Consider the following 27,942-nt stretch of genomic DNA (forward strand, 5'->3'; position numbering starts at 1 on the left):
AGCGGAAGCGTCTGAAAATGAGCTGGGCGCCCGAGTGGGTTGGGTGGCGCGCGGACGGGGCAGCCCCTGACTACAGATGGACAGTTAATATATCGTGAACACCCTTAACCTTAACACCCCGCCTTGCGAGGGTCGGAAACAACTCTGTTGTGACCTCACTGCAAAGAAGGTCTGACTGGAAATGTCGATAGAGACGGCCATGGATTGCGTGCGCATGTGGACGGGCAGCTGCTGCTGCGGTAGATTGTTTCTCCGGGTAGGTCTGCGGCCAACCAGCCCGTTGCGTCTTCCTGCGTCTTGGTGACATCATCCATCACCCGAGGTCGCATAAAGATGCGGAGACGACTCACACCCCCTCCGGCTCTCAATTGCACCTGAGATACGTCGAAAATGGTGTCCTTCAGAAGCGTGAGCGCCGCAGTCTTGGCCTTTGCAGCATTCGCCGCCACCGACGATGGGCAGACGCCACTCAAGCCTCATCCCGCCGCCGCTCCCCCGCTCCTGGGCTTCGGCACATGGAACCTGAAGGTCTCGCCGGCCAATACCACCGAAGCCGTCTCCCTCGCTATCCAGACGGGCTACCGCCACATCGACGCCGCCGCCATCTATGGCAACGAGGTCGCCGTCGGGAAGGGCATCGCCGATGGGCTCGCGAGGGCTGGCCTGAAACGCGATGACATCTGGGTGACGAGTAAGCTGTGGAATGACCACCACGGTGACGCCGAGGTGGTCGAGGCAGGGCTGAAAAAGACGCTGGAGGATCTCGGGCTTGACTACCTGGACCTCTACCTGATGCACTGGCCGGTGGGCTCGTCCGGGGACTATGACTACGTCGAGGTAAGTGCGGCCGCCCCGTCGCTGTGCGCGCGCATGCAGGTGCCAATGATTGCTGGCAGACATGGAAATCCATGGAGAAGCTATTGCCCGATAAGGTCCGCAATATCGGCGTAGCCAACTTCTCCCCACACCAGCTGAGGAAGCTGGTGAGGTCCTCGACTGTAGTGCCTGCCGTGCACCAGATGGAGCTGCATCCCTACCTGCAGCAGGATGAGTGGGTACAATTCCACCAGAAATACGGTATCCACGTCACAGCCTACTCGCCCCTGGGCAACACGAACCCCACCTACCGCAGCTCCTCTCGTGGCGCCAACACGCGTAAGAAGACGCCATTGTTGCTGGAGAACCCGGAGCTGGAGGCCATTGCGGAGCAGCGCGGCTGCACCGTGGCACAGGTCGCCCTAGCCTGGGGACTCCAGAGAGGCACGAGTGTGATTCCGAAGTCGAGCCATGAGAAATGGATCAAGGAAGATTTCGAGGCGGTCGAGTGTGGCCTAGTAGACGCGGACCTGGACAAAATCGAAAAGATCGGGGAGGAGTACCTGACGAGGTTCAACAATCCCAGCAAGTCCTGGGGCGTCGAATTGTTCGAAGGCCTTGACGATGCGTGATTGGGAGAAAGGAAGAGTGGAAGGATGCGGAAGGAAATGAGATTGCCTGTCGCCCGAGATGACGCCAAACGAGGCGGAGGGATGCAGTAAGGTGAGCGCTAAGCAAAATGTAGCGTAATCATTTTGCGGTTGTGGTCCGTCCTATCCGCCGTCGCTTGTACAGCAGACAACTGGCAGCGTCCGGCACAACCGTGCAACCGAGTGCTGGAGCGGTGTCCGAAGAGTGTGAATGGCCGTCGTCTCGCCCCCATCGGACGAGGAGCCGACGGATTCTAATAATCATTGCTGCAGTGAAAATCCAACCCAAACGCATCTCTCCAAGACGGATCATCTATCGCAATCCCCAAACAAGCCAAACGGTCGAGGAACCCCAGACTAAGCTTCTCCTATCAGGCAAAGGCAGGGCGTGTGGCCGGCCGCGGGAGCGCCGTAAACGGTTGCTAGCCCACGAGCGGTCGATGTTAGCCTCGGATCGCCCTCAAGGGGTATGACTCGGGGATATTGCTCGAATAGGCGCTGTAGGTGGGAAACCACGCGCCATTTGTCTCGGCGGCTGCTCGGTGAGCGTGGGCGCGACGATGGTCAGAGACAGGCGGCATGACTTCCAGAAAAACCACGAGCTTGGGAAGGCGTCGGCTGTAGGGCTGAATTCATGCGGTGGATCCAGCGCGGCCGCCCCTTGGCCATCGCATCACGCCGGGTGGTCCTCTCGAGATGGCCGTGGCTGATTACAATGGCACCGCACACGACGGCCGGATGGGTCGGCGGATTCACGGCCACGGGCGTGGAGACAGGATGCCGCCCCGTGCGCCCCAGCGCCCCGTCCCTCGCGATTCGTACCCATCACGGCCGGTCAGGAACAGGACGAAGGCGGCCCCTCGGCAGCGCCACAACGCCCCTTTTGGCCGTGGGGCCAAAGTTTACCGCTCCGCAGCCTTCCACCCCGGGCCAAGCCAGCCGCCGGCCGACTCGTTCGGAGGAGGAAAACCCTCCGCATAACGACGCAAAAAATGATGATTTGCCGGCCTCCAATCCAACATTCGGATGAGCAGTAGGGATTCCAAGGTTTCGCAGATTAGGTGGAGATTCTGGAAATCGCGGATCAGGCTTCGAAGCTGATCGCAGCAGGCGGTAATGAGGCTGCCTGCCGGAAAACCTGGCCTGTGGTCACCGCTCGCCACGACGCGCGCCCCTTTGCCTCCGCGCTGGAGGGCCGTTCCCCTGCCGTTCCCGTCGATCAGGGCCCAAAGAGGAAGGGTTCGGGACGCAGCCGCAGGATGGCGCTGGGCTGTGCGCGCGTTGCTTGGCCTGTGATGTAAGCTCTGTTTCGCCGCGCTAGCCGCTTGCGGGATATCTGGTGAAGAGCATCATTTTGGCAGCTAGTCGAGCAGGACGAGCCCACACGACGGCCATCACGGGGGTCGCAAACAGCGGATGGCCATGGCGAGTCGACTGAGTATAAGACTCGACCGTTGAGGCGCCGCCAGAGATTTTTTTTCCTCACCATCGAGCCAACTCTTCCAACTCCAGCCTTTCGCGCTACAGTCACTCGCTTCTCAGTCGCTCAGTCACTCTTTCGAGACTTAATACTCTTTACAAAACAACCGCCAAAATGCGCTTCTCGTTCGCCTCCGCCTTTGCTTTCAGCACCCTCTTCCTCGGCGCTCTCTCCGCCCCCACCGGCGGTGATGCCCTTGGCACCGTCTCCAGCCTGACCGGCTCGCAGACCAGCCAGCTCACCAAGAGCTACTCGGAGAAGACCACCACCGTCTCCAAGAACGAGACCGTCTACAGCGTCGTCCAGACCCTGTACACCAACGTCCAGTCCCACACCAGCTCCATCAACAAGACCGTCGCTGCCGTCCCCGAGCAGCCCACCGAGCAGGACAAGAAGTCCGCCCTGATCGAGGTCAAGGCCGACATCAAGTCCATCGCCTCGCTGATGGTCGACGCCTCGGTCAAGATTGGCAAGATCGAGGTCGACGCCAACGTCGACGTCTCGGCCATTGTCAACCTCGTCGTCAAGCTCGTCTTCGAGATCGTCTGCACCCTCCAGGGCGTCGTCGCCGTCCTCGGTGGCAGTAAGTCTTACCGCTCCCTCGTCCCCGCGCTTCACGATGCTAACAGTCCTGCTCCAGCCATCCTCACCCTCCTCGGCTCCGTTGTCCACCTCCTGGTCAACGCCCTCGTCTCTCTTCTGCTCGCCCTCCAGGAGATCCTCGGTGACGTCATCGCCACCGTCTGGTCCCTCGTCTCCAGCCTCCTTCCCTTCGTCGGCGACATCCTCGTCGGCCTTGGTGACGTCCTCAAGGGCGACTGCGGCTGCATCAACTAAATTGCCTCTTTTTCCTGAGAGCGCAATTTACGAGCTGTAGCGGCACGAGTTGGAAGAGTGATATGAAGTGAAAAGAGGAAGAGGTGTGGAGGAGTTGAAGAGTGTGGGAAAAGGGTAACGTGGTTGTTGTTGCTGGAGAGGGAGTGTTGCGGGGAAGGAAGCAGTTGGGGGGTTGAGAGGTGTTGCGGAGACGTGGGAAGGAGAAAGTGCAGCTTAATACGCTAATGCTCTAATGGGTACGACTATAGAGCTTATAGAGTTGTATTTGTAATTTTTAAAAATACCCTAACTGCGGCTTGGGGGCTTCGGCTCCCGCCTCATATACACCCACATCTCCTTCGTGCAAGTGATTCTGAAGTCGGGCCATGGCTACCCCCAACGGCAATCGTGATCCAAGGAACAACGCAAGAGCAGTGATGAACGAGTCGGAGGCTTTTTGCACTTCACAATTTACAGAGATAAGAGAAATTGGCCTCTCGGCGGGGAAGCCCCACTGCCGGGAGAAATAAAAGTGCCTCCGCTTTCGTTCACTTCGTTAATTAAAATTCCAGCATCTCATCGACTGGTTCACAATACATCTCAGCAATCTTTGGTCTTCTCCCGTCTACTTCGCTTTTCTGGCTGAGTATTTCAATTCCGTGGTCGTGTTCACTCGATGCGTTCGTTCATCACTCTACAATCACGTATATTGGTTGAAAATGAACTTGTGAGTCTTCAACGACAATGCCGGCGATGCTTGCCGTCAAAGTTGATCGGATCGGTCATTTCGACGCTCAAGCCAAAACCATGTCTGGGCACAAGCGGCGTGGGAAAAGCAGGCACTAAGATGTCAGGCGCAACTGTCACATGGAAAGGTTCGACGCTACTACATACGGGCCAACGTATCCTATGCTATATACAGTAAGTGATGGACTCTGGGAGCTCTTGCAAGCGTGTCGACTAAGAACAAGACAGATGAACCATTCATTCTCATTAGTGAACACCTACGCCGGCTCCAAAGAAGAACAAAACTCGGATCCACACTGGAAGTCGACCCCAGACATGGGCATGCTCCGCTACTTCTTCCTGCCCCGTCGGCCACGTCTCCCCCATCCCGATCCACTTCGGTGCCGTCAGCCGGTTTTGTTTGTGAGGATCCAGGACGGATCGTCCCATGAATGCATTGCAACACCACATCTCCCGTCTCTAGAAAGCGGGCTGCGTAGCGAAAAACTCGGCCAGCAGTCCAATCTGCTCCGCACTCGCAAGCGGCACATCGCCCCACCCGTCGCCCAGCCGCATCGTCACATTCCTCTCCGGCGACGATTCCCTCCACCGCGGCAGCGCCCCCGTCCCCGCGTACGACCCGCCCGCGTTCGGATCCCGCGTCTTGGCGAAGTTGGCCCAGTACGCCGACATGCGCTCCGCGATGGCGAAATCCGCCTCTTCCCACGGGAGGTCGGTGCCGTACAGGTTGCCCAGCGCGTAGCAGATCTCCGACTCGTGGTAGGCGCCGCGGTCCTGGCCGGGCGGCGCGTGGTCCCAGTAGTACGTGTAGATGGGGCTGGCCGTGCCGGCGCTGGCGTCCCACCCGTTGGCGTACAGCCAGCTGGACACGCGCGACGTGTCGCGGTAGTGCGCGTTGAACGACATGCCCGCCTGCGTGCCGTTGGCGGCCGGGTAGAGCGCGAGGAAGCGCTGGGCGTAAGCGTCGCCGTATTGCGTCTGCAGGTCTTGGATGTATGCGGACACGGTGATGTTGATGGGGAGCGAGGCGCCGCTTTCGTCCTTTGTGTTGCCGGTGATCAGCGGCACGTCGTTGGCGGGCCCGTTGACCATCGTGTTGTAGTATGTGTCGGGCATGGCCCAGTAGTCGAGGACGGCGCCGAAGCTGCCCGAGGCGCTGTTGAGGGTGTCGAGGGGGAGTTGGCGCAGCTGGTCGATGGTGGACACGTTGAGGCTCGCCATCAAGCTGGCGCCTGTGGCCAAGGCTGTGGTCATGTTCCTGTAGTTCTCGGCCAGCGTCGAGCAAAGCGGGTCGAACGGGTATCGGATGCCGCTCTCGACGATCGCACCCTTGATGAGACCCTTGGTGAGAGGGCTGTTGACCATGTGGTATGTGGCGGCGGACCCGGCGGACTGTCCTGCAACGGTGATCTGCTCGGGGTCTCCGCCGAAGGCTGCGATGTTCTCGTGGACCCATTTCACCACGGCAAACTGATCTAGCATGGCCCAGTTTCCGGATACGTTTTTTCCGACCTCGTTGACCATTTCCGACCCCAGTTGAGGATGCGCCAGCCAGCCCAGGGCGCCACCACGATAGTTGTAGTTGACAAACACAACGCCCTTTGCGGCCATGCCGCCACCGTCGAACAGCGATTGAGCCGCCGATCCGCCAGCTGGATAAGACCAGATCATGACGGGGAGCTTGTCATCGGTCGAGTTTGCTGCAGACCAGATGTTCAAGTTGAGACAATCTTCACCGGTGGTGGCGTCGCTGCCAGACGATGCCTGCCTTTTGGTTGGGCCTCCGCCGAAGTTGAGAGCCCCCGACGGGCAGACGTCGCCGAATTCGTTGGCGTACAGGGTCGAATTCCAAGCAGCTCGTTTCTGTGGCGGGCGGAAGCGGTTCTGGCCAGACGTGTCGGCTGCGAACGGGATGCCTTTCCAAACAGTGACATCCTTCCAGTTCGAAATGTTGTTGATGGGTTCGCTGTCGAATGCTGCAATTCCCTGCACGGTGCCGTACTGCGTCTGGATGGTCTGATTGTAAAGCGCGGCTGATGCCAGGCAAGCCTGGCTGGTGACCACCGCCGTGATCACGTTTGCCTTCATGGTTTGGATCGGAGTGAAAGCGAGTGTTGTACAATCTCCGATGTCGTTGAAACCGCTTTTATACGTTTGTTCATCTTTAGACAATACCTCGCCGTTTCGTTTATGTCCGAACTCCTGGCGTTCATGTCCGAAAGTTGCTCGGGGCCGACTATAGTGCAACCTGCCTATTTGGTGCGATGACGACGACCTGCCACGGCTATATGAGGTGGATGCCAGATCATAGAATCACCATTACGCGGCTTCACAGAATTTTCGTCAGCGTTTCACTGAAAAAATGTCTGTTGTAGAACCTTTGCTTGTCGGACTCGGATCCACATACGAGTTACGAGCGACGTGAAAGAGTGCGAGCGCATGTTCCAACAGTTGGTCGGAACGTTTCACCGGTAGTCCGGTACTGACAGAATTTGTCTCTGTTCCGTTGCGGTCAACATTCTCCGCAAGTCACGCATGTCCGTCAACTAAGCCGAAGAAGGAAACACGGCGGATTTTATCCACTACTTCCATTTTACTTTTGGAATCTGCAGGCGAAGGCATCAAAACTAAAATATCTCGACCACAAAAGCACAGTAAAACCCATTAGTCACTCCTTCATTCAGTGTTTTTGAAAGTTTTCGGGGCCAGAGCAAATGAACTGAGTTTAAGCAGACAACGAAAGATTTCATCTCTCTAAGCTTATCGACGTTAACATACTCTTTTCGGATGTAGTTATATATCTATGAGTAGCCTTTTAAGCCAGCCCCTAAGAAGAGCGGGACTTCCTTGTTAAGAAAACCTGGAGTGGTCGTTGGTTGCATGCTTAGCGTATTCCTCTGCTGATCACCACACCATTGCATATATTACTTTCTAGCAATATAAATCATACTATTACGGCGGGTGATAAAACTTTATATTGCTAATCTACATTTACCTCAATAAAGGATTATACATGGGATGGATAGTTAAATACAAGATACGGACATATATCTGTGTCTTTAAAACTTCTATTTACGTCTGGATCTTGTATTTAACTGCCAAAAAACACGGTGATACGGTCTCTGTGTAAGGCAGATGCGGGCGGGCATTTTCTTTTGCCACTCACTATGCAGCTCTGTCCATCTTCCAAGAACGCTTGAACAGTCTGGATGGAGAAAAAAAAAAGCCTCAGATGATAAACCTAACGCTCCTTTCCCGTTCTTCCAGAGTCAAGCCATCAGCCCGCCCGGTCGGACGTCCCTGATCATCGGCGGGCTTCCCATAAACACGATCCCTCCTCCGATTCTCCCGCCACAGCGCCAGACTCAGCGCCGCGCTCGCCGCCGCCGCCACGAGCGCAAACGCGCACGACACCCACATGCCCCGCCGATAATACGGCGCCTCGTCCGCCGGAAACACGTTCGTGCCGAGCAGCGGGCCGCACTGGCCGAGCGTCATGACGAGCCACAAGCCGCCGGCGCGCTTCGAGCCCGTCTCGTTGGTGTTCACGTTCCACACCAGCACGACGGCGACGGTGACGAAGATCTGCACCGCGAGGAAGATGCCGGCGTAGCGCGCGGCCGGCGACGTTGTCGCGCCGAGGACGGCGAAGCCGGACGCGGAGAGCAAGGCGGAGAATGTGGCGAAGGGGCCGCGGAGGCGGAGATGGTCTGAGGCGCGGGCGGTGAGGATGATGAGGAGGAAGCTGAGGAGGTAGGGGGGCGCGCTGAGGCCGTTGGAGGCGATGGGGCTGAAGGCGCCGAGCTGGGAGATGATGGTGGGGAGGAAGAGTGGGAGGGAGGAGAAGGAGATGTTGCAGGCGAAGTTCATGAGGGAGAAGAGGTAGTCTGGAGGGATCGAGAGGGCGTCAGTGGCACTGCTGCTGCTGGTGATGCTGCTGCTTTGGAAATCTTCTTTTCGGGTGATGGGGGTGTGGTACTCTTATAGTCTTTGAAGGCGTCGGTGAGCTGGTCCAGCTGCAGACCCTCGTGGTGGTAGTCGCCCGGCTGGCTGTTGGCGAACTGCTGGGCCACTTGGGCCTCGCGGGGGGTGAAGAAGCGAGCGGAGGCGGGGGAGTCCGGGAGGTAGAACCACACTACCACGGACAGCAGTACCGTCGGAACTCCTTCGATGATGAACAGGAACCGCCAGCTCCCGATGTTCGACTTGATGTGCGACAGGCCATATGCCAAAGCGCCGCCGTAGGCATTGGCCAGTGCGGCGCCGGAGAGAAACACGCCGAACCGGACGCCAATCTACGGCACATGATCAGCTTCCATCGTTCATTGCTCGGGCATACTCACAGCTTCGCGGGGATAAAAGAATGAAAAGTACAGAGGGATGCCGGGCCCGAACATGGTCTCGGCCCAACCCAAAAAGAAGCGGCAAGCCATGAGGCCCGACCAGTTCATTGCAGCAGCCTGTAGAGAACTTGCGAGGCCCCAGTATAGAACCACAAAAGCCACCCATTTGTGCGGCTTGAATATCTTCCATCCAAGAGTGTTGAATTGGAAGACAATGTAAGCGATGTAGAATGTGTTGCCCAGCCATTCGTAGCGATGTCCCGAGAGGTCAATGTCATCTTTCAGACCGACCAGTCTGGCGTTTCCGAGGTTTGATCTCTACAAAGTGTGAGCTTGTCGGTAAAACAACGTCTCCGATGTCTTACGTACGTCGAGAACGGAGAAGGTGTATAGGACGAAGCAGAGGGGGAGAAGGTGGTAGTCGAGCTTGCGTACTACTTTTCGAAGTTCGTCTGGATCATGTTGTGTTTCTCCTGCTGCCGCCGAAATGTCCTCGGCGTGGATGCACTCGTCCTTCTCTACATCCATTGTTGTCGGAGACATGGTGGTTGTGTTTGAAGCATACAAAAGCTGCAATCGAGACATAACAGATATAAGTATAAGACCAACAGCAATGTGTGTGAGGAAGTGCTGTTCACTAGTGCCTTGATTCTGGTCTTGCTGAGGGTGTCGGCATCTTACCGAGATGATCACACCGATGGGACAAGCACGGGAAAATGCGGGGAACACGGCAAAAGATCTGAGATCTCTGAGCTCCACCAAGGGGGCTGTGCGCAAGGATTAGCTACGTTGCGTACGTGGGTCCGATGCTGCTCTCCGGAGGTCAAGCTGGGTCCGGTAACATGCCGAGAACCACTTCACCAACCAACCAGAGGACGTCGAAAGAACCGGATAACTCGATGTTTATTCAACTTGGCTAGTCACGGTTCAAAAGCAGCTTCACTAGCAAACATGTTGAAATCAAAACTCGTGTCCTGTGCCGTCCAGTTGAGCGAGCCTGGCACAAAGCCACCGCCAACATTCCCAAAAGCCATATCAGATGATTCCAAGCCAAGGTCGTCTGCTGACCAGAGCTGTCTGGTATCCTGTGAGCTTGAAGACTCCGAAGGGAGTGTATGCTGAAGTTCACTTGATCTGGGTCTTGTCGCCCGAAGTCCGCTTCCTGACTCGGCGGGAGACAGAAGCGAGTGCTCCGCCATTTGCTGCAATCTGTCGGACGACTCAAACCCAAGATCCCGACCTTGGCGAACTGGAAATGCCGCAGTATCGGTTTCCATGTGATTCATCTGATGCTGCAAGTCCGGGCCAGAGGCGTCTGCCACGGCAGGAGCTCCTCGCGTTGGTTCGACTTGGCGCGCTCGAAAATGCGTCCTCAGATGAAGTTTGATGATATCAATGCTCCGCCTTATTCCCGGTGTTTGGGTGGCCTCGGATTCCAGCATCCGCAACGCAGAGGAAAGCCTTTCAGCAGCAGCGTCAGACCCGGCGTCGTCGGCAGACTTCAGTTCGTGCGCGTCTATTGTGGCCGCCGTGTAGACACAGTATGAGACCAGGTATGTTTGGTTTTTGAAATGAAAAGTCTTTCCGTGAAGATTGATGAAATGGCTGATCATGGCGCTCTCTTCGACACAAACCTTTTGCGCTCGTTCAGCGAGACGAGGATATTCGGACGTGAACAGAAAGGGCCTGTAAAGGAGGATGATCACGACGTGGTACAATATACTGGGCCGGCTGTGTTAGTCTGGTGACGACATGGATGAAGAGACCGGGCCTACTTTAGTGAGAAGATGTGCGGCGGAGGACAGAATGCCAGTTTCCACGGTTCCTCTATTCTGAGTTCATCAGAGAGCCCTCGGTTAAACGATCGCAATTTTCCCTCCAGCCGAGTCACTTCTTGTAGAATGGTGGATGCTTTGACCGCCCCGTTATAGACGACTCCGTAACTTTCGTTGATGATCTGCACCGCGTTCAGTGGCTGGATCTTTCAGAGACTCAAGATACCTACTTCTGATAGTTTACAGAAACTGGCAAATGTGGATGTGTTCAGGCTCTTCGTTAGAGGGTATCCAGGATCAAGATCTGGAAGCGAGCAGGGTTTCCAGTCTTCGCCATCGTCCGAATGGTCCCCTGATTTGGTCTGTGAGTTCAGGAATCTTGGTTTCAGCATAAGGCCTTACAGAGACAGTCTGCCGGAAAAGGCATGTCAGCAAGAGAAGGTGGCCTGCCTAAGCAGACGCTGATTGTTCTATAGCAGAAGGGTCAGAAGAAATCCCGTCGAGAAAATACCATACTCACTTGTCCCAGACATACGCAGAGAGGAACAGACGTTTCCTTGCTTCGAATTCGTCTGGTAGCAGCCTCTCAGGGTTATTCAGTCTCTTTGGGTTGAGATGAAGACCAATGTCCTTCATCATCCTGATTGCCTTGGATTGATCAACGACAGCCGAGTTCTCCGTTCATTGCAACATACCATTCCAGTATAAAGCCAACCTTGGCTGTTGTGTCCCTGCGAGCACTGTCGCCCTCCCAAAATCAGAAGACCTTGGATAGTCGCAATGGTCGGCTGCGGCTGTTCCATTTCGGCCTGTAGTAGGAGTTTTGCCTTTGCAAGGAAGGGCTCGCCGTGGCCAATGTCCTTGAAGCGAGGGTTGTGCGAGTCTACGTGTCTTGCGGCATGCGCGTAGATGACGTTGAGAAGGAAAGGCGAAAAATATTGGCCGCCCAGCGCCATATCCCGCAAAAAGCCTTACAGCGTCAGGACTGAAGATTCCAACTCGGATTCACTTACAACGACGGTAAACACAGTTGTGTAAGGGGTGCTGCCATGTCCAGTAGATCTGAAGCAACTCAGATGAGAGCTCGGCGTCCACAGAGTTGTTGTTTTTCAAATTGGCAAATGCCAGTCTTTCCAAGGATCGGTGCAGCTTGGAATTTACCCGGAACCATTCACGATGATACTGCTCATCGATACCTGGTCGCCTCGGCGGGTCTGCAGCCGCCCTATCTTCAGTTGGCATGTAGAAGCGCGAGGTGGCTCCAAAACATTGAATCTATGGATGATCAGCAACAGAAGGGCGTCTGATCTGGTCTGGTGTTTTGTACCTGGCCATTCTCATCGAGACTCAGCTCGCTGCATTGCTCTGCGTTCGGCTCCGGAGGCTCATCCACCGACTCTGGTGTCCTGTCGCCAGCCATTGATTTGATCTGCTCCTCCAAGTCACGGATCCTATCTTGCGCGTCTTGCAACTGCTCTCGGAGCAGCGGATCATGCTCGGCAACCTTGTATGTGCATGTCTCTCCGCGGACGCGACAACGACGACATGTCGGCTTGTCACCGTCGCATCGGATCTTCTTTCGGTTGCATGCCGAGCACGCAAATCCGTAACGCCGCGGTGCTTTGGATCCCTCCGATCGAGGCATGGGTGTAGTTGTCGGTGGTGGTGGGCAGAGAGGCGGGGCAAAGCCGAGTTAAATTGCGGGGAACCGGCATCTTTCCGTGCATCATTCCTCAATATATTGTCTCCCGCTCTAGAATTATCCGTCAAATCCACCTTGCCACGACCAGATGATCAAAATGCCCTCCACCGAATCAACAATCGACACGTGCCAAAAGAGATCAGATCGAGGCAGACGGCCAACATTCGAGGAGCTCCCGTTTCGCAACCCAAGAGATCCAAAAGCATCTGCCTGGGGCCTCTGGGGACCGGATGACGAGCTTGGTACATTGAACCTCCTGCAGCCCCATGTTGTTTCCGCCGCCGCACAGGAAATCCAACTGGGCATCACCACCCCACTGAAGTTCGCAAGACCATTCCAACCCATGCCTACTCTTTCTAATTGGAGTTTTGTCAGCCTCCCTCTCAATGTCCCTGTGCTTCCAATGAACCCGATGAGAAAGTCATGCTCCCACAAAATCGTTGCAAAGGGCTATGCAAACGACGACGAGGTGTGCGAGTTGCCCCAGACCGGGAGGAGTGCTCAGCTGACACAAGACCGAGATATACCTCAATACACAGAGCTCGTCGCATTGGGATGGGCTTCGCCACTACCCTTATCAGGGGGGAGAGGAACCCCTTTACTATAACGGAGTAACGCAGAGCGATATCAGCGGGCCGAAGGCAAACGGGAAGATAGGCATTCAAAGTAAGCTGTCCGCGAAAACCCAGTCCGCGGCCATCGTGCTCACACATGACACGGATATTGCCCGCAGCGCAATAACAGGGAGAGGGGTGCTCCTCGATTGGCGGCGCTGGGCGCTTGACAACGGAATTCGGTACTCGCCGTTTGAGAGTCATGCCATTCCTTTGGAGCAGCTTCAAGCTGTAGCCATCGAGCAGAAAGTCACCTTCAGGACCGGCGATATCCTGCTCATCAGAAGTGGCTGGACAGAGGAATACCGGAAGCTGGGCGAGCGGGACAAGATTGCATTGGCCAGGAGGAAAGATCGAAGGTTCGTGGGTGTAGAGGCTTCGCGAGAAATGATCAAGTGGCATTGGGACAACGGATTTGCTGCCGTGGCTGGGGATACGAATGCGTACGAGGTTTGGCCTCCCACCAAGCCGGATGGAGTCGCGTTGCACGAAGTTTTTCTGAGTGGGTGGGGAATGCCGATTGGAGAGGTGTGGGACCTGGAGGCTTTGGCAGCCTGTTGCAACCGGTTGAAGAGGTGGACGTTTTTCCTGTCGAGCACACCGTTGAATCTGGAGGGTGGAGTGGCGAGTCCTGCAAATGCTGTGGCCATCTCGTGACTCTAAACGATTGCAAACGACTGTGGTGAAAGCCCCAATTTACCGGCTTCCCCATCCATCAACCCGTGCGCGTAGCATTCTCCGAGAAACTCATGTTTTCCCTTCTTTGCTTTCCGCAGAATAAACGGTGTTCTCCCCCCGAAAAGCACTACGAGCTTGTCGCCGAGTCGTGTCGAACGGGGGCAAAGACCCATGTACCCCTTCTTTGTGACGAATATGTTTCGACCGTGCGTTGCAGAGAACACTTGCGAGCTATACGCAACGAGATCCCTATACATGGCACTGTCGACGTCGTGCTCGCCGGGGCGTAGGAAGCCGGCCCTCATCATTTCGACAGCATTGTCCCGATAGTAGAGCCGGTAACACTGCTCAAGATTCGCATCTGGGGGTACCATGTTCGCCGCAAGGGTGCGGTAGTACGCCGTTGCGACGTCTTCACTCGTGGGGTAGCTCTTGAGGCTGAAGCCTATCTTCTCCCACATGCGGACACGTCTGGACGACGATATGGTGATCTGATCGGAGAAGCCAACGAGATTGAAAAAGTCCTGCTGGAATCTGGCGAGCTTTGCGTTGTTCAACGGAACCAAGTGTTCTTGCCTGATGTTCGTGCGTGGGTTGCCAACGCGAGATACGATGTCGACCTCCAGTCCCCGGATGTTCAACGTGCGGCTGTCTGCTGAAAACTCGTAGTCGGGTAAATTGTCGTCGGGACAGTAGCGAGATAGGTTCAAAGGGGTTTCTCGGCGATAGGATGGCCAATCCGGCACCCAGGTGGGTAGCCTTTGACAGGACTTCCAAGCAAGATCGCCGTTGGAGTTGAGGATGCCAATATCGCCTGATTCCAGGAATTTTCTCGTACTCTTGATGTAGAGGTCGTTGGCCGATATCGAATAGTCTGGCTTTATTCCAAGCGAATCCGAATCACACGATAGCCCCAGTAGACCATAAACCTTGTCTTCGCGCAGAGTAGAAATACTCATTCGAGTAGCGTCTAAAAGGAAGTGTAAAGGCAGACCTGGCCGTCCTTCCTCTACCCCGTGTTTGAAGTACCACCCAATATCGTTGAGGAAGGAAACACTGGCCAGAGATAGCGGTCCGTGTACCAAGGAGAGAATATTGGTATTGCCCAGGCATAGCATAGCGAGTAAGATGTCGTTCCATGCGACCTCTTCTCCTCCGACCAGAAATACGGCCGTGTCTGACATGATGACTTCCTGGATTATCCATATGCGGGAGAACCACGGCCGCGACAACAGCTTATCGAGTGCAAGCCAATCCTTGTTCCATGGGGCGGGCAGGCCGAATGCTTCCATCTCGGCCTCGGTCATGGTGAGCGCTTCTCTCTTGTAATATGCCTCTTTCAGGCCATCGGTGGCGGCCAAGCTCTTGACCAAGGACACAGCGTCCGGACTGTCTTTTGATGCCTCTCCCAACCAAACTATGACGTTGGTGGCTTTGCAGTATATCTCTTTCATCATGGTGACTTGATGGTTCCGTTCTTCTACGTCGGCTTGATTGATGCAGATGGCATCGATCCATAAGATTCGGGTTCGATCTGCATGGCGGATTCGGTGAAGAGCGTGCCACAGATTCTCGGGAACACCGATTCGGAGACCGTTACATGATATGTAGAACTGCGGCTCCGGGCGGCCCCATGTATAGGATAGGGCTTCATAAGATGGGGCGTGTTGCAGCGGATGGGTCGACATGGAACATGTTATCGGTGAGCTTAGCAACCCAGGCTCGAGATGGAGAAAACGAAGCGTTGTTCTTTCGGGCAATTTAGCATGTTCAAACGTAGCCCCGCTACTGTTGGATCCGCGTTAGACCTTGGAGCTTGCGAGCCACCTATTAAACTTACTGGAACTGTGGATATTTAGGCAAGGGCTGTAGCTCTTTCTCCCAATCATATAACGTGTGTCGAAACTGTAAGTTGAAACGTCGCGTCCTTTGTTCCCTGGAATGAAGTCAGCATTTGGATGCTACTGACTCGGATTTACCAGTTACTCTGTCGTTAGCTTATACGAGGGTGGAAAAAGGGGCGCGAGATGCGTGCGTAACCGATGGAAAAGAAAGAAAAGATGGACGTGAATCTCCCACAAGTGCAAGGTCGGGAAGAAGGCTCGATACAGCGCCTGATCAAGACGCCGCAACCAGCTTTGGTCCTTCGAAGGGCCCTGAGAAGACTGCATGGCTGTAATTTGGCTCTTACTTGTCCCGGAAGATGACGGTGAGAAGGTCTGAACAAGGTTGTCTAAATATAACTTGCTGGTTTTAGCCCCCAAACCTCCACGTGGCAATGAAGCTAGTAAGACTTGAGGGATAATGGATTTCTTTCGATTCTATTGTATATGAGCAAACCGCTAAATTTTTTTTATTGGGTACCTAGCTTAAACGTCACGAGAAGGATGTGATACGGTTCACCACTAATTTCACGTGATTGTTCAGCTTACTAACATAATCATAGACCCCAAAGGAATTATCCTAGCCGAATTGGAAAGATGTAGGAATAGAGGTACGAGCGGGAATGGGCTACGCGTGTCGGTGACACAGTGATGTCAGCGTCGGCATCTTACCGACCGCAGCCCCGCACGGCATCTCTCCGACAATCTCCATGCGGCATCTCCCCGACACTATCGACCAGCCGCCTTGGTAGGGTTTTGCCTTTGGAACTAAAGATGCAGATGATGCTACTCGCAAGCGTGGTTGACAGATAGGTTCAGCTCTCACAAGCACATTTTACTCGATCAGTTCCGCCCACTCAACGTCCCAACAAAACTGGCCAGCCACAATGGACCCTCCGCTTTTCAGCATCCTCACACCGAATGCCATGCTTGGCTACGGCTATCGCCAAGACCATTTTTGGTATGGTGTTGAAACATACCGGCCTCGTGCCATTATTGTCGACTCGGGCTCAACGGATGGCGGACCGTACAAGCTCGGGATGAACAAAATGACCTGCGGGCGGGAGGCCTATATCCGAGATCTCACTCCAATGCTGGAGGCATGCTTTTACCGCAGGATCACCATCATGATTGGATCGGCGGGAGGCGATGGGAGCAACAGCCACGTGGAAGACATGTTGGCCATCGTCCAAGAAATTGCAGACCGCAAGTGCTTGTCGCTCAAGGTTGCAGCAATAAAAGAGAACATTCCCCGGGACTTCATCAAGAAACGGATAAGAGATGGTAAATGCAGCCCATGTGGACCATTGGATCCCTTGGTGGAGGAAGAAGTCGATGCGGCAGTGGAGATTGTGGCCCAGATGGGAGCAGAACCGTACACTATTCCGTTCTCGCCATCAACGTAGTCTCAGCCTGACCACTCACAGGTTCATGAAAGCGCTGGAGACAAAGCCGAATGTGATCATTGGTGGCCGGTCATACGATCCAGCCCCGTTCGCCGCATTCTGCATGTTCCACGGCGTTGAGCCTCCGACAGCTTGGCACATGGGCAAGATCATGGAATGCGGAGGCATCTGCGCCGTGCCCAAAGGACGGTCGATGATTGCAACGATGCGCAGAAGCTCCTTCGATCTGACGCCACTGTCTCCTCTCGAGAGGTGCACTCCCCTCTCTGTAGCCGCTCACACACTATACGAAAAGACGCGACCGGATAGACTTCCCGGCCCAGGAGGCATCCTCGTGCTGGACGGCGCTACCTACGAGCAGCTGGAAGACGAAAAACCAGTCAGCGTCACCGGGGCAGCGTTCGTGCCGTCATCCATCTACCAGATCAAGCTGGAGGGAGTGAAGAAGCTCGGCTACCGCACCATCTTCATCGGCGGCATCCGCGACCCCATCCTCATCAGCCAGATCGACGACTACCTCGACAGGGTCAGGCAGTACAGCAAGGGTCTCTTTCCAGACCTGGACGAATCGGAACACTGCCGCCTCATCTACCATGTCTACGGCCGGAACGCGGTAATGGGCCCCCTCGAGCCCGAGAGTCTGACGCACCACGAACTCGGAATCATGGGCGAGGTTGTCGCCGAGACGCAGGAACGGTCTCATACAATCGCCAACAACGTGAGGACCTCTCTGCTCCATATGCCTTACGATGGACAATTGGCAACCACGGGCAACTTTGCATCGCCGCTATCTCCGCATGAACAGGCTGCCGGCGGCGTGTTCAAATTCAGCGTGTATCATCTGATTGACCTGGACAAGGGAGAGGAACTGAGCCTCTTCCCCATCACAACCTGCCATATCGACAGCGGCGGGGAAGCAGAAGCCGAGCCTCTCCGGCTGACAGAGGAAGAACTGGAAGCATTCAGGACAACAAAGCCTGTGCCCATCGGTAAGTTCCCCGGCCATCAACCATTCCCGGATATTTCTCACATGCGTTCGCAGAGAAAAAGCAGGTCAGCTCTGAGGCGGTTCCGATGATGGCCATAGCCAAAGTGGTCCGGTCCAAGAACAGCGGGCCCTTCGAGCTCACGCTGGACATCATGTTTGATGATCGTCCGTCCTTTGAGAGGGTCAAATCTGCAGATCTCTTGACGAACGACACCATCAAGAGACTGTACCAAGTTGGCGATGCAGACATCTTCGTGAACATGTATTACGAGCCTGCTTTGGCTTGGAAATGTACGATCAAACGGCCCTGGGCTCAAGGAAGCGTGGGGGAACGAGATACACTTGGCACTCAGCAACATGCACCGCTTTTGGGATTGGTTGTTCCTGCGGCATCTTAGAGTTGCATTCTCATTCAATACGAGCGGTAAATGGCAATTGAGGAAAGAAGATCAGTCATTGAAACGCATGAGGCTCTATCACGTCGGCACACGAGCGGCGCGGGGTAAACCATATGCAGTACTGTGGCATAATGTGTCCGGCCCCCAAATCCCATGCAGCCTCGCTCAGCCCACAGCTCAGCTTGATTCCTCCGCCTTCAGCCTCGCCATCAATTTTGCTAGCCTCCACCGCTCGAAACGATGATTTTCGCCTTCTTCATGCTTTGCAGGCACACTGCGAATTGCCGGATCCACCCAAGTCCCCCGAGACGAACACGACAAGCACTGCAGCATAGGCAGCGGTCGCCGCAAAGATCTCGGCACGCTTCGCATTGGTCAAGAGGCCGAGGCTGATCGCGAAAAGGATTGTGAAACAAGCAATGGTGCCCAACCTCGCCCCAGCCCTTGGGATGAAGTGAAGTGCCACGACAGCACCGATCAGCAGGACTGCAGCAACCACTGAGCTGACCACTGCAACGAGGCGTGCCACATCGCGCTCCAAGTAGTACTCAGCCCCGTCCGCTGCGCCTTGTAGTCGTTTTCCAAGAGGCCTCCAATGGTTGCGTAGCGTCCGAGACAGTGGGTCTTGGTCTGGAGGCGTCTTGAGCGCCACCAAGTCGTCTTCGTCATCGAGCAGGTGCTCGGCCTTGCCTCCGACAATGGGGAATGATGCACCGTTGCCCGACTCGAGGTAAGCCCCGGTGAACCAGTTCCTCAAGGCTGATAGCACTCGCGAGCTGGGCCGGTCCAGCCGTGCGATTCTGGATTGGAGCAGTAACGCTTCATCTGGATGTTATCAATGTTCTGACAATTCTAGTCGAGGAGACCTTCCGCGTACTGTATTCGTGAAGTTTTCTCTGGATTTTGCCTTGTAGTTCCATGAGCTTGCTCTCCGAGCTACCGGACTGCTCGGCATTTTTTGCGAAATCTTCCCAGTGCAATTGAGATTTTTTGTATCCCGCTGCTTCATCGTAGGCGTCGAGTTCGTACTCCAGCTCAAGCACCTGGCACTGGAGATAAAGAAGGTTTCGGGCGTTCAGCCTGTTAAATCTGCGATAGACAAAAGTTTCGTCATCCGGATCTCGTGCGATTTTGGTTGCAAACGCCGGATACCCGTTTCTTCGTAGACCGAGCTCCATTGTCTAAGCTGATACGAAGAATTCTCAGGGTTGAGAGCAAAATTTGAGTTTCTGCCGATAGCTTTTGACTGCGATTGTTCTCCAGCCATCAAGGCCAAGGCCAGTGCGCTTTTCGCCATGTCATGTGCCTCAGCCTTGTGTACGCCTTGCTTCGTCGGCTGACGTGGCAGTGCATACACCCCACTTTACGCTTTAGTACAAGTCTCATGAATTTCGTTCATTAAATTCGCCGGTCGCTCAAGTTGGCTAATGGGAAGCGCCAACTCGCTCTTGTTCTTGTCTTTGTCTTTCACGGTCGACTTTTTGATTCTTGATGTCGGAAACCTCGTCGAGTCGGGACAGCTTGTGGGCTTCTCAGTACCCGGTGATCAGCGTCCAGTATGTGCCGTCGCCTCTGGACAGCTCGTGGGCTTCTCAGTACGGGGTGAACAGCGTCCAGTATGTGCCGAGCTGGTTCACTGATCTTGATGCCAACCCCAAGGATTGGTGGAAAAACATTAATGTTTCGAATTGCCCAGTTCCAATCTATGTTTCTCCGAAAGCCCTGGATACCGTTGCGGATATCCTGTCGCAACTTGAGGATATCCTGTCGCAACTTGAGGACCGTATAAGATCCCTGGAATATCTGGTTCAAGGAAAGGAAATCACTGGGCGACGGAATAGCAAACTCAACAACACAAAGCGGAAGTGGCAAGTGCCCGGCTCGCTATCCGGGCTACCTATCGCCGCTCTGGCGGACTCTGGCTCAAGCTACGATATCATATCCGAAAAAGTCGCTTCCGAACTTGACGTAGACGTCAATCAGTCACAATCAAGAACGTTAAACCTTCCTCAGAGTGGCCAGATCCGTACACTGGGGACCACCACACTCCCATTCGCATTCTCGGGAGAGTCAAAAACCTATCCCTTGGTCTTCCACGTTGTGAAGAACTGTGCACAGCAATGCATTCTGGGAAAAGATTTCTTGAGGAGGACGCAAACACTTGGCAAGCATTTCGCTCGACGGGTGAAAGAGACTGTAGTCAAGTCTTGCTCGCGCCGCTTTGGGATCAACTTGATCGACGCGCCAGAGGAGCGGTTGATGGGAACAATCAATGGCCAAACGATTGGAGCACTTGCGGACACGGGAGCAGAGGTCAATATTATGTCTCGTGCGGAGGCAGACCGGCTCAGCCTGAAGATCCACCATGGAGAGGAATACAGAGCAGTTCTGGAATTCGCCGACGGGTCCGTTTCTGGCACATCTGGGATGGTCCTGGGCGCCGAATGGAGGTTCGGCACTGATCACTCAAGCCCACCGCATTTGCTGGACTTTCATATCCTGGATGACCTTCCATGTGGAGTGCTGCTCGGTGACGAGTTCCTGTACGACAATCAAGTCTTCTCGTTGCATGAAGACAAATTCTACCAGGAGCGGCCGGAAGATCAGATCTCGGACGATCTAGCTTATCTCTTCTTCATTATCTTGCGGGAATGGAAAAAGGCTCGAACTTCAGGCTTGACTCTGGAAGAACGGAATGAGTTGGAGCAAGTTCACCGCCAAATCCGCGCCGAGACCGCACCCTCCCAGTCCTCGCCCTCCCCGGGAGTGCCTCTCCAGGGTGTACCTTCCCAGAGCGCGGCATCACCAGCCCCGTCGGCAGACAACAATTCAAAGAGACGTCGTTGGTTTGTACGATTTCTGAGAAGGGGCACCCAATTCTCAGGAACTACAAGCGGCACACCTTCTCCTCCGCCATAGGAGATTACCATCTACCAGGAGTCTTGATGGTGGTTCAGTCAGACAATGTACCTTTTCCGTAGACTTTTCTCTCAGTCTCTACTGTCATGTGTGTTCTCAGCTTCACAGAACTTTGTATGCCTGGTATTGAGGATGGTTCATAGCAGTTTGAGGGATTTTACATTTGGCTCACGATCCCCGCCCTACACTCATTCCCTGAATTTGGAAAGCATGTCCCTCAAAGCTTAAATCTTTTACGTTGGAACCCTTACTGATACTGAACTGTACTTTTGAGCCACGTCGGTCAACCCTACGACCGTTGCTTCCAATTCTTGTTCTTCCCGCCTGCCGCTGTCTGGAACTTACCAATTTGTGCATGCTTCGCGACCATAACTGCTTCAGGGATCAAACCGGTAACATCTTGAGCCGAAAGCCCTGAGCCGATGCACGTCGCGTAGTAGCTTCCAAATGGTCTCGTAAACCGTTGCGCCAGTCATGTAGGGGGAAATGGTGAAATCGAACTACGACTTTCGCAACGTGCGGCTTTGGCAATTAAACTTCGTCCTCGCAGTGAGTAGCGACTAAATCGTTTAGAATGACTTTCTGAAATCAATGTCATTGCGTCAAACCATTGTGTTGAAGGATGAGACAGTACGAGTCATGGAAAGCCAAGTTACTTGCCTACATGGTGGTGGTGGGACACGGTGTAAAGAATACAGGCACAGAAAGAAAGGTTGCATCATTTTCCGTATCATGCGCTTTACGTGCCGAGTACCGGGCCGTGACGTTCCTTGTTGGCTGATCATTCCTCGAACTCTATCCGGAAAGAACCGCGACGGTTCGCGTTTCGCATTGAGTATCATTGCGTGCTTGGCAAGATCGTGTGTGTGATGCAATCGCGATCCGGGCTTAGTGCTGCCGGTATGAGGGTACGTACGGATACGGAAAAGATGGCAAGACTGATAGCCGTTGGGGTTACCATTTTAAGGTTGGTAGAAGTGTGGTAAATTTCTTTTTCTTTTCCTTGCACGCTGATGCCCAGTACTCAATCCCTACTTTTCACGGTGCTGTCGAGCCTTTGTCTCATCCACAAATCGACATTAATTGAGGGAGCGCAGCATTTGCCAAGTTGAGTGGGTTGTAAGGGCACAACGACAGTGGAAAGAAGGATTCGTGCACTGGATGAGCAGCGCGTGGCAGGTCGTCGCATTCATGATCGCCGCAGAACCGTTTAGCGACGGAGGCTCTGATAGTACATGTGTTGGATGATATCATACAGCTAGACACAAGGCAAGGGAATCGGCGAGGGGACGAGACCACAATCTTCATTGCTCTCCTGCTGACTGCCGAATTTCTTGGCGTCTCCGCTCGACATCGACAGCCAGCTGGCGCTGTTCATCCACAATCTTCTGGCGCTGTAGGGCTGAATGCTTGCGCTGTGCCTCGTCTGCGGCCTCCCAGACTGTGGTAAGAGTGTCAGTGATGAGGATACGAGGGGTGTGATGGGGCGGGGCTGGTCATACTCGGCTTGTCAGACTTGGAATATTCCTTGAGCCTGCCGACAAAGTCGTCAAAGTCCTGCTGCTTTCCAATGCGGTTCTCCAGCGAGCGTTTCTGCAGCTCGGGGTTGTATCTCTGCTAGCGCGTGAGCTGCCGTACCAACCAAGGAAACAAGTGAATGGAGCCAGGAAGACTAGAGATCGGAAGACTGCGCCAAACGAGAGCAGGCCGGCGATGCGGTGTCACAGGTCTGATGGAAGCGGCGATGAGGGGAAGGCCGAGGCATAATTGATGCAAGTAAGACGCATACCTTGAACAGCTCCTCCTCGGTTGGAGACACGTAGTAGACGAGTGCGGGACCCCCAATGCACAGCACGGCGCCGCTGTCGGGCTGTCAGCATTCAGCGGCCGATCCGGGGATGACGGTGGACCCACGAGGCGAACATCTTGAAGTAGGTTCCGAATCCAGGCATGTTGGCGGTGGCGACGGGAACCGCGGTGAAACAGGCGCAGCGACGGCGATCAAGGTATCAGCACGAAGAGGAGCGGATTTGGCAGGTCACGCGCGGACGTGGCCGATTAGACTGGTGAAGGTTGGGGTTGCGATTGGCGTCGGATCGTCCGTGTCATGGATTTTCGGGCGGCGCTGTGGCGGTGCTGTGGCGCGGATGCGTAGATTGGCCAAGGGCGCGTGAAATTGCAACGCGCCGGGCGCCAGTGATTGGTCGCCATCGCACGCCTGCCCTGTCTCGTGCCGCCGTGGACGACGCCGCGCGTGGAGAGCTGCGCGCGAAGCAAACACTCCAACTCGCCGTCTGCGCGCTCGCGCTCGCCCGCCCCAGTCGCTCCTTTCGCGCCCTGCTGCTGCGCCGGCCTGTCCGATCTCCTGTGCGACCTTGCCGGCCCACGTTTCTGCGCCCACCAGCCGCCATTGGCCTGCGCCGGCTCTCGTTCCAAGACCCGACCCTGCGCGCCGGGGTGCTTGAAACGCATCAATCTCCAGCGCAAGCGTTGCTGAGCCTCCGACACGTCCGGCCTCAGCTCCTCGATCCGGACGTGCGTCGTCCGTAATTGCGATAGTTCCCGCCGCCCCAAGCCAAGTCATGGTGATCTGCCTATAGCCGAGCAATTTCAGCAAAGACACGCCAGCGACTGCAACACGACACGCCCGCAAAACGACACCACCGCCTGTCTTAAGGTGCCAAAGCGCCTTATTGCATGGCAGGCATCCTGCCTCCAACCCAGCGACGCTCCCTTTCCCAGCACTCACTGTCGACCACGCCACTGAACTGAAAACCACCGCCCTCGCTCCCCCGCTGCCGCGCAAGTCGCGCCGCCCGACATGGCTTACGACGCCCACCAGAACTACCGTCCGCCCCCGCGCCAGTATTACGACCAGGGTGGCTACGACAACGCTCCTTACAACGACGGCTACGGGCAGGCCCAGCAGTATGACGGTTACGGATACGACGAAGGATACCAAAACGGCTACTACGATGATGGTTATGGAGGCTACTCAGGAGGGTATGGCGGTGGTTACCAGCAACAGCAAGGCCCACCCCCTCGCCAGAACGGTCCCCCGGCGGGTTACGGGAGGATGAATGGTGGGCCGCCACCGCAAAACTATGGCCAGGGTCCGCCACCTGGAGGCGCTCCACGAGGCCGAGGTGGAGGCCCTGCTCCGGCGCCCAGAGGTCGCGGAGGATACGGTCCTCCTCCAGGGCGAGGAGGCTACGGAGGTCCGGCGCCGCGAGGTCCCCCGCAAGGTGGACGGCCGCCGCAGGATTATGCTCCCAGCGGCGATCCGATGGGTCGCGGAAGACCCCCGCCTCAGAATGCTCCGCCGCGTGGCGCCAGAGCGCGTAAGCACACGGCACTCCAAACGGTTGAATATTCTGTTGACAGCCAGACAGCGAACCGCCCACGCTCGCCCGAAGCAATGGGCTTCGACAACCCTTTTCCGGTATTTCCGAACAACAAAACTCCCCCAAGGTCGAAAGCCCGCATGGCCAAGGACAATACAGCTAATGAAACAATGAAGAATGCCCCACCACCCAATGGCGACCCTTACAGGAAAGCTCCGCGGAAGATGAGCAAGGCAAGTGATGGACCGCGCCCAAGTTTGGACAGCAGCAGACCGAACATGCCTGGTTACGGCCGCGGGCCTGACCAGTTCGACTACCCTCCCCCGCCGCAGCGATCGCATACCGCTAAGCCCGAGGCTTCGATTGGCGGTTTCCGTATGCCGTTTGGTTCTCCCGAACAGCCCCGATCGATACAGCGCTCGCAAACGATGCCGCAAAACTACCAGGAAGAGTATGAACAGCCATGGCAAGAACCTGGTCCAGTTCCGGGTCACTACGGTGCCAATCCAGATAATTACGGCCAGCGGCCCACGACTGCAGGCGGCGAAAGACGGGTGCCGCCTCCGCAGAAAGCGCAAGCTCCTACACCTTATGCCCCACTTAAGTACCAGCCCGACAAACGCGATACCGTTGAGGATGTCGTCGATCACTATTACAATAATCAGCACGGACATGACCCACGCAAACCTTTGAGTCGCGAGGATGCCATTGAAGCTGAGATGCCAGATTTTGACGCCATTCCACAGGCGCCCACACACCGACGCGGCCTGTCCTTTGAAGAGCATTTGACTGGAACCACTAGTCCCCCAGCCCACCAGCAGAACTATCCTCCTCCCAACCCGCGCGGACGGTCAAACTCAAATTTCAGCCAACCACTCCACAGGAGTAGGTCTCAACCGGATTTCAACCGAGGCCAAGATCCAAACTACATTCCCGAGTTACCTGCTGATGCGCCGCCTGTGCCGCAATTGCCGCGGAGTCAGACTTACAACGACCAGGGAGGGTACGGTGGGTATGGCCAGATGCCACCCCCGGCACATCCGGGAACATCGCAAGGATACGGACGTGGACCACCAGGACAGGCTTACGGCGGTCTGCCACCGAATGGTATGCCACCGAATGGTATGCCTCGCGGTACCCCCGGTCCTCCAGGTCCTGGAATGCATCCCTACGGAGGTCGACCCGACCAACTGCAGCGCAACGCTACGGATATGTCCCAGTCGTCTGATCCTGGGCCAAATGGACGTTACAACAATGGCCCTCCCAACCAGCCGCTCCCCGATCATAGAGCACGCGGTCCACCGTTACAGACAAACATGGGGCCGCGCGGACCGAACATGATGAGTCCGTCGGATCAGCGCAACATGATGAGTCCAGTGAACAACATGAAGAGCCCTGTAAATCAACGGGGAAACAATGTGATGAGTCCAGCCGAAAATCGCAAGGTTAATCCAGATGCTCTCCCACACCATGCAACACCAGTCCGTCCTGGACTCCAGCAGCCGGGTGGGCAGCAGGCGCCGCAGCAAGCGCCGCAGCAAGCAGGAAAGCCTATCCCAATTCGTCAACATAATGTCACTCCCAACCCCGATGTACCGGGTGGCCCATCCCCAAGTGGCTCTCAAAGGAAAGCCCGTCGCGGGTCTGACCCGATTACCATGGACGGATTGGCCAGACTTCGAAACGACGCTGCCGCTCGTGCGAGTGACAAAGATCTTCAGCTGCGACTTGCGAAGAAGCTTGTCGAGGCTGCCGCCGTGTTGGCCGATGAAGGAGGTCGTGCAGATCCGAAGACCCGCAATAAGAACCGAGAGCGTTATACCATGGAGGCGCATAAGATTGTCAAGAAGCTCGCCCACAACAAACACCCAGAGTCTATGTTTTACATGGCAGACAGCATGGGATCGGGGCAGCTCGGTTTCGAGCGCAGCGAGAAGGACGCCTTCTCGCTGTACTTGGAAGCGGCGAAGCTAGGACATGCGCAAGCAGCGTACCGTACGGCCGTTTGCTGTGAGATCGGCGCTGAAGATGGCGGTGGCACTCGCAAAGACCCAGTCAAGGCGGTGCAATGGTACAAGCGGTCAGCAGCTCTTGGAGACACGGCGGCCATGTACAAGATGGGCATGATCCAGCTCAAGGGCCTCCTGAACCAGCCGAAGGCCCCGCAAGAAGCCATCACCTGGCTCAAGCGCGCCGCCGACCACGCGAACGAGGAAAACCCGCACGCGCTGCACGAGCTCGCACTTCTTTACTCGAACAAGGCCGGCTCCCGCGATGCCGCCGCCGACGTCGTCGCTCGCGACGAGCAGTACGCCTTCAACCTGTTCAAGAAGGCCGCCGAGTTCGGTTACAAGTTCTCCCAGTTCCGGCTCGGAGAGGCGTTTGAGTACGGCATGCTCGGCTGCCCCATCGATACGAAGAAGAGCATCGGTTGGTACACGCGTGCGGCGGCGCAGGAAGAGCATCAGAGCGAGCTGGCGTTGTCTGGTTGGTACCTGACCGGCAGTCAAGGCATCTTGGAGCAGAGCGATACCGAGGCGTACCTGTGGGCACGGAAGGCGGCGTGCGCGGATCCGCCGCTTCCGAAGGCTATGTGAGTATCCTTTCAGTTCTGCACATGCTTCAGGAGGAATCTAACAACAAAATCTAGGTTTGCCATGGGATACTACACCGAAGTCGGAATCGGTTGCCCAAGGAGCTTGGAAGAGGCGAAGAGGTGGTATGGTCGGGCAGCTTGTAAGTCAACCTACTTAGAGCACGAGTATTTTTGTATCATGTCGCTGACGGCTTTGCTCGCTATAGCCTACAACTTCCCCAAGGCACGCGAACGTCTCGAGGAGCTCAAGAAGGGCGGTGCCAAGGCCCAGAAGGGACGTGAGCGCCTGTCCAGGTCCAACAAGGAGCAGCACGAAGAAAATTGCGTGGTGATGTAATTTTCTTTCCGCTTTCCATGACCCCGTCGTCCTTCATCGATGTTATTGTTGAACAGGGAACGAGATCGCGTTGGTACACATCTCGGCACACGTAAGAGATTGGCTCAAGCTATCTGGGGTCCCATCATTAGGTTCTTCGATTTCTAAAGTTCCCAGGCTCTCTCGGACGGCTATACGACCGGAAGCAGAAGGAGCACAAAAGGATGGGGTCGTTGGACCGACACACATAGTTGTCTGTACGATTTTCTTACTTGTAATGGCGGATGGGTGAGGATTGGCATGGGCATCAGGCGTACTCATTCAGCTTACCTCTTTTTTTTGCTGGTCATAGTTTTCCTTGCTCTGTGCATGTTTTTCTGTTTCTGTTTTTTTTTTTTTTTTTTTTTTGCGAGGAAGGCACTCAATGATCTAATGGGGGGCGCAACTGGCTGGCATGGCTATTGGTGGAAA

At 55.4% G+C, this 27,942-nt stretch overlaps 8 protein-coding genes across 8 annotated transcripts; 4 read left to right on the forward strand and 4 right to left on the reverse strand.

Annotated features, from left to right (window-relative positions):
* Positions 1-390: 390 nt before the first annotated feature.
* Positions 391-1,448, forward strand: SLS55_003990 (uncharacterized protein; the record flags this gene model as incomplete). The annotated part of the gene is made up of 2 exons (XM_066775452.1): positions 391-837; positions 897-1,448. The coding sequence occupies 2 exons, from the start codon at positions 391-393 to the stop codon at positions 1,446-1,448; spliced, it is 999 nt and encodes a 332-aa protein (XP_066633333.1).
* Positions 1,449-3,060: 1,612 nt separating this feature from the next.
* Positions 3,061-3,783, forward strand: SLS55_003991 (uncharacterized protein; the record flags this gene model as incomplete). Its single annotated transcript, XM_066775453.1, has 2 exons — positions 3,061-3,529; positions 3,587-3,783. The coding sequence occupies 2 exons, from the start codon at positions 3,061-3,063 to the stop codon at positions 3,781-3,783; spliced, it is 666 nt and encodes a 221-aa protein (XP_066633334.1).
* Positions 3,784-4,968: 1,185 nt separating this feature from the next.
* SLS55_003992 (uncharacterized protein) lies at positions 4,969-6,597 on the reverse strand (the record flags this gene model as incomplete). Its single annotated transcript, XM_066775454.1, has 1 exon — positions 4,969-6,597. One exon carries the CDS (start codon positions 6,595-6,597, stop codon positions 4,969-4,971), a length of 1,629 nt encoding a protein of 542 aa, XP_066633335.1.
* Positions 6,598-7,737: 1,140 nt separating this feature from the next.
* Positions 7,738-9,380, reverse strand: SLS55_003993 (uncharacterized protein; the record flags this gene model as incomplete). The annotated part of the gene is made up of 4 exons (XM_066775455.1): positions 7,738-8,396; positions 8,489-8,804; positions 8,853-9,170; positions 9,222-9,380. The coding sequence occupies 4 exons, from the start codon at positions 9,378-9,380 to the stop codon at positions 7,738-7,740; spliced, it is 1,452 nt and encodes a 483-aa protein (XP_066633336.1).
* Positions 9,381-13,602: 4,222 nt separating this feature from the next.
* On the reverse strand, positions 13,603-15,078 carry SLS55_003994 (uncharacterized protein; the record flags this gene model as incomplete). Its single annotated transcript, XM_066775456.1, has 1 exon — positions 13,603-15,078. The coding sequence occupies one exon, from the start codon at positions 15,076-15,078 to the stop codon at positions 13,603-13,605; it is 1,476 nt and encodes a 491-aa protein (XP_066633337.1).
* Positions 15,079-16,391: 1,313 nt separating this feature from the next.
* Positions 16,392-18,296, forward strand: SLS55_003995 (uncharacterized protein; the record flags this gene model as incomplete). Its single annotated transcript, XM_066775457.1, has 3 exons — positions 16,392-16,879; positions 16,932-17,899; positions 17,953-18,296. The coding sequence occupies 3 exons, from the start codon at positions 16,392-16,394 to the stop codon at positions 18,294-18,296; spliced, it is 1,800 nt and encodes a 599-aa protein (XP_066633338.1).
* A 4,374-nt stretch (positions 18,297-22,670) lies between these two features.
* Positions 22,671-23,167, reverse strand: cbp4 (Assembly factor cbp4; the record flags this gene model as incomplete). Its single annotated transcript, XM_066775458.1, has 3 exons — positions 22,671-22,829; positions 23,005-23,077; positions 23,130-23,167. 3 exons carry the CDS (start codon positions 23,165-23,167, stop codon positions 22,671-22,673), a joined length of 270 nt encoding a protein of 89 aa, XP_066633339.1.
* Positions 23,168-24,036: 869 nt separating this feature from the next.
* SLS55_003997 (uncharacterized protein) lies at positions 24,037-27,492 on the forward strand (the record flags this gene model as incomplete). Its single annotated transcript, XM_066775459.1, has 3 exons — positions 24,037-27,152; positions 27,210-27,295; positions 27,362-27,492. 3 exons carry the CDS (start codon positions 24,037-24,039, stop codon positions 27,490-27,492), a joined length of 3,333 nt encoding a protein of 1,110 aa, XP_066633340.1.
* Positions 27,493-27,942: the final 450 nt, after the last annotated feature.

Source organism: Diplodia seriata (genome assembly GCF_021436955.1).
Source record: "Diplodia seriata strain FDS-637 chromosome Unknown scaffold_4, whole genome shotgun sequence".
Lineage (NCBI taxonomy): Eukaryota > Fungi > Ascomycota > Dothideomycetes > Botryosphaeriales > Botryosphaeriaceae > Diplodia > Diplodia seriata.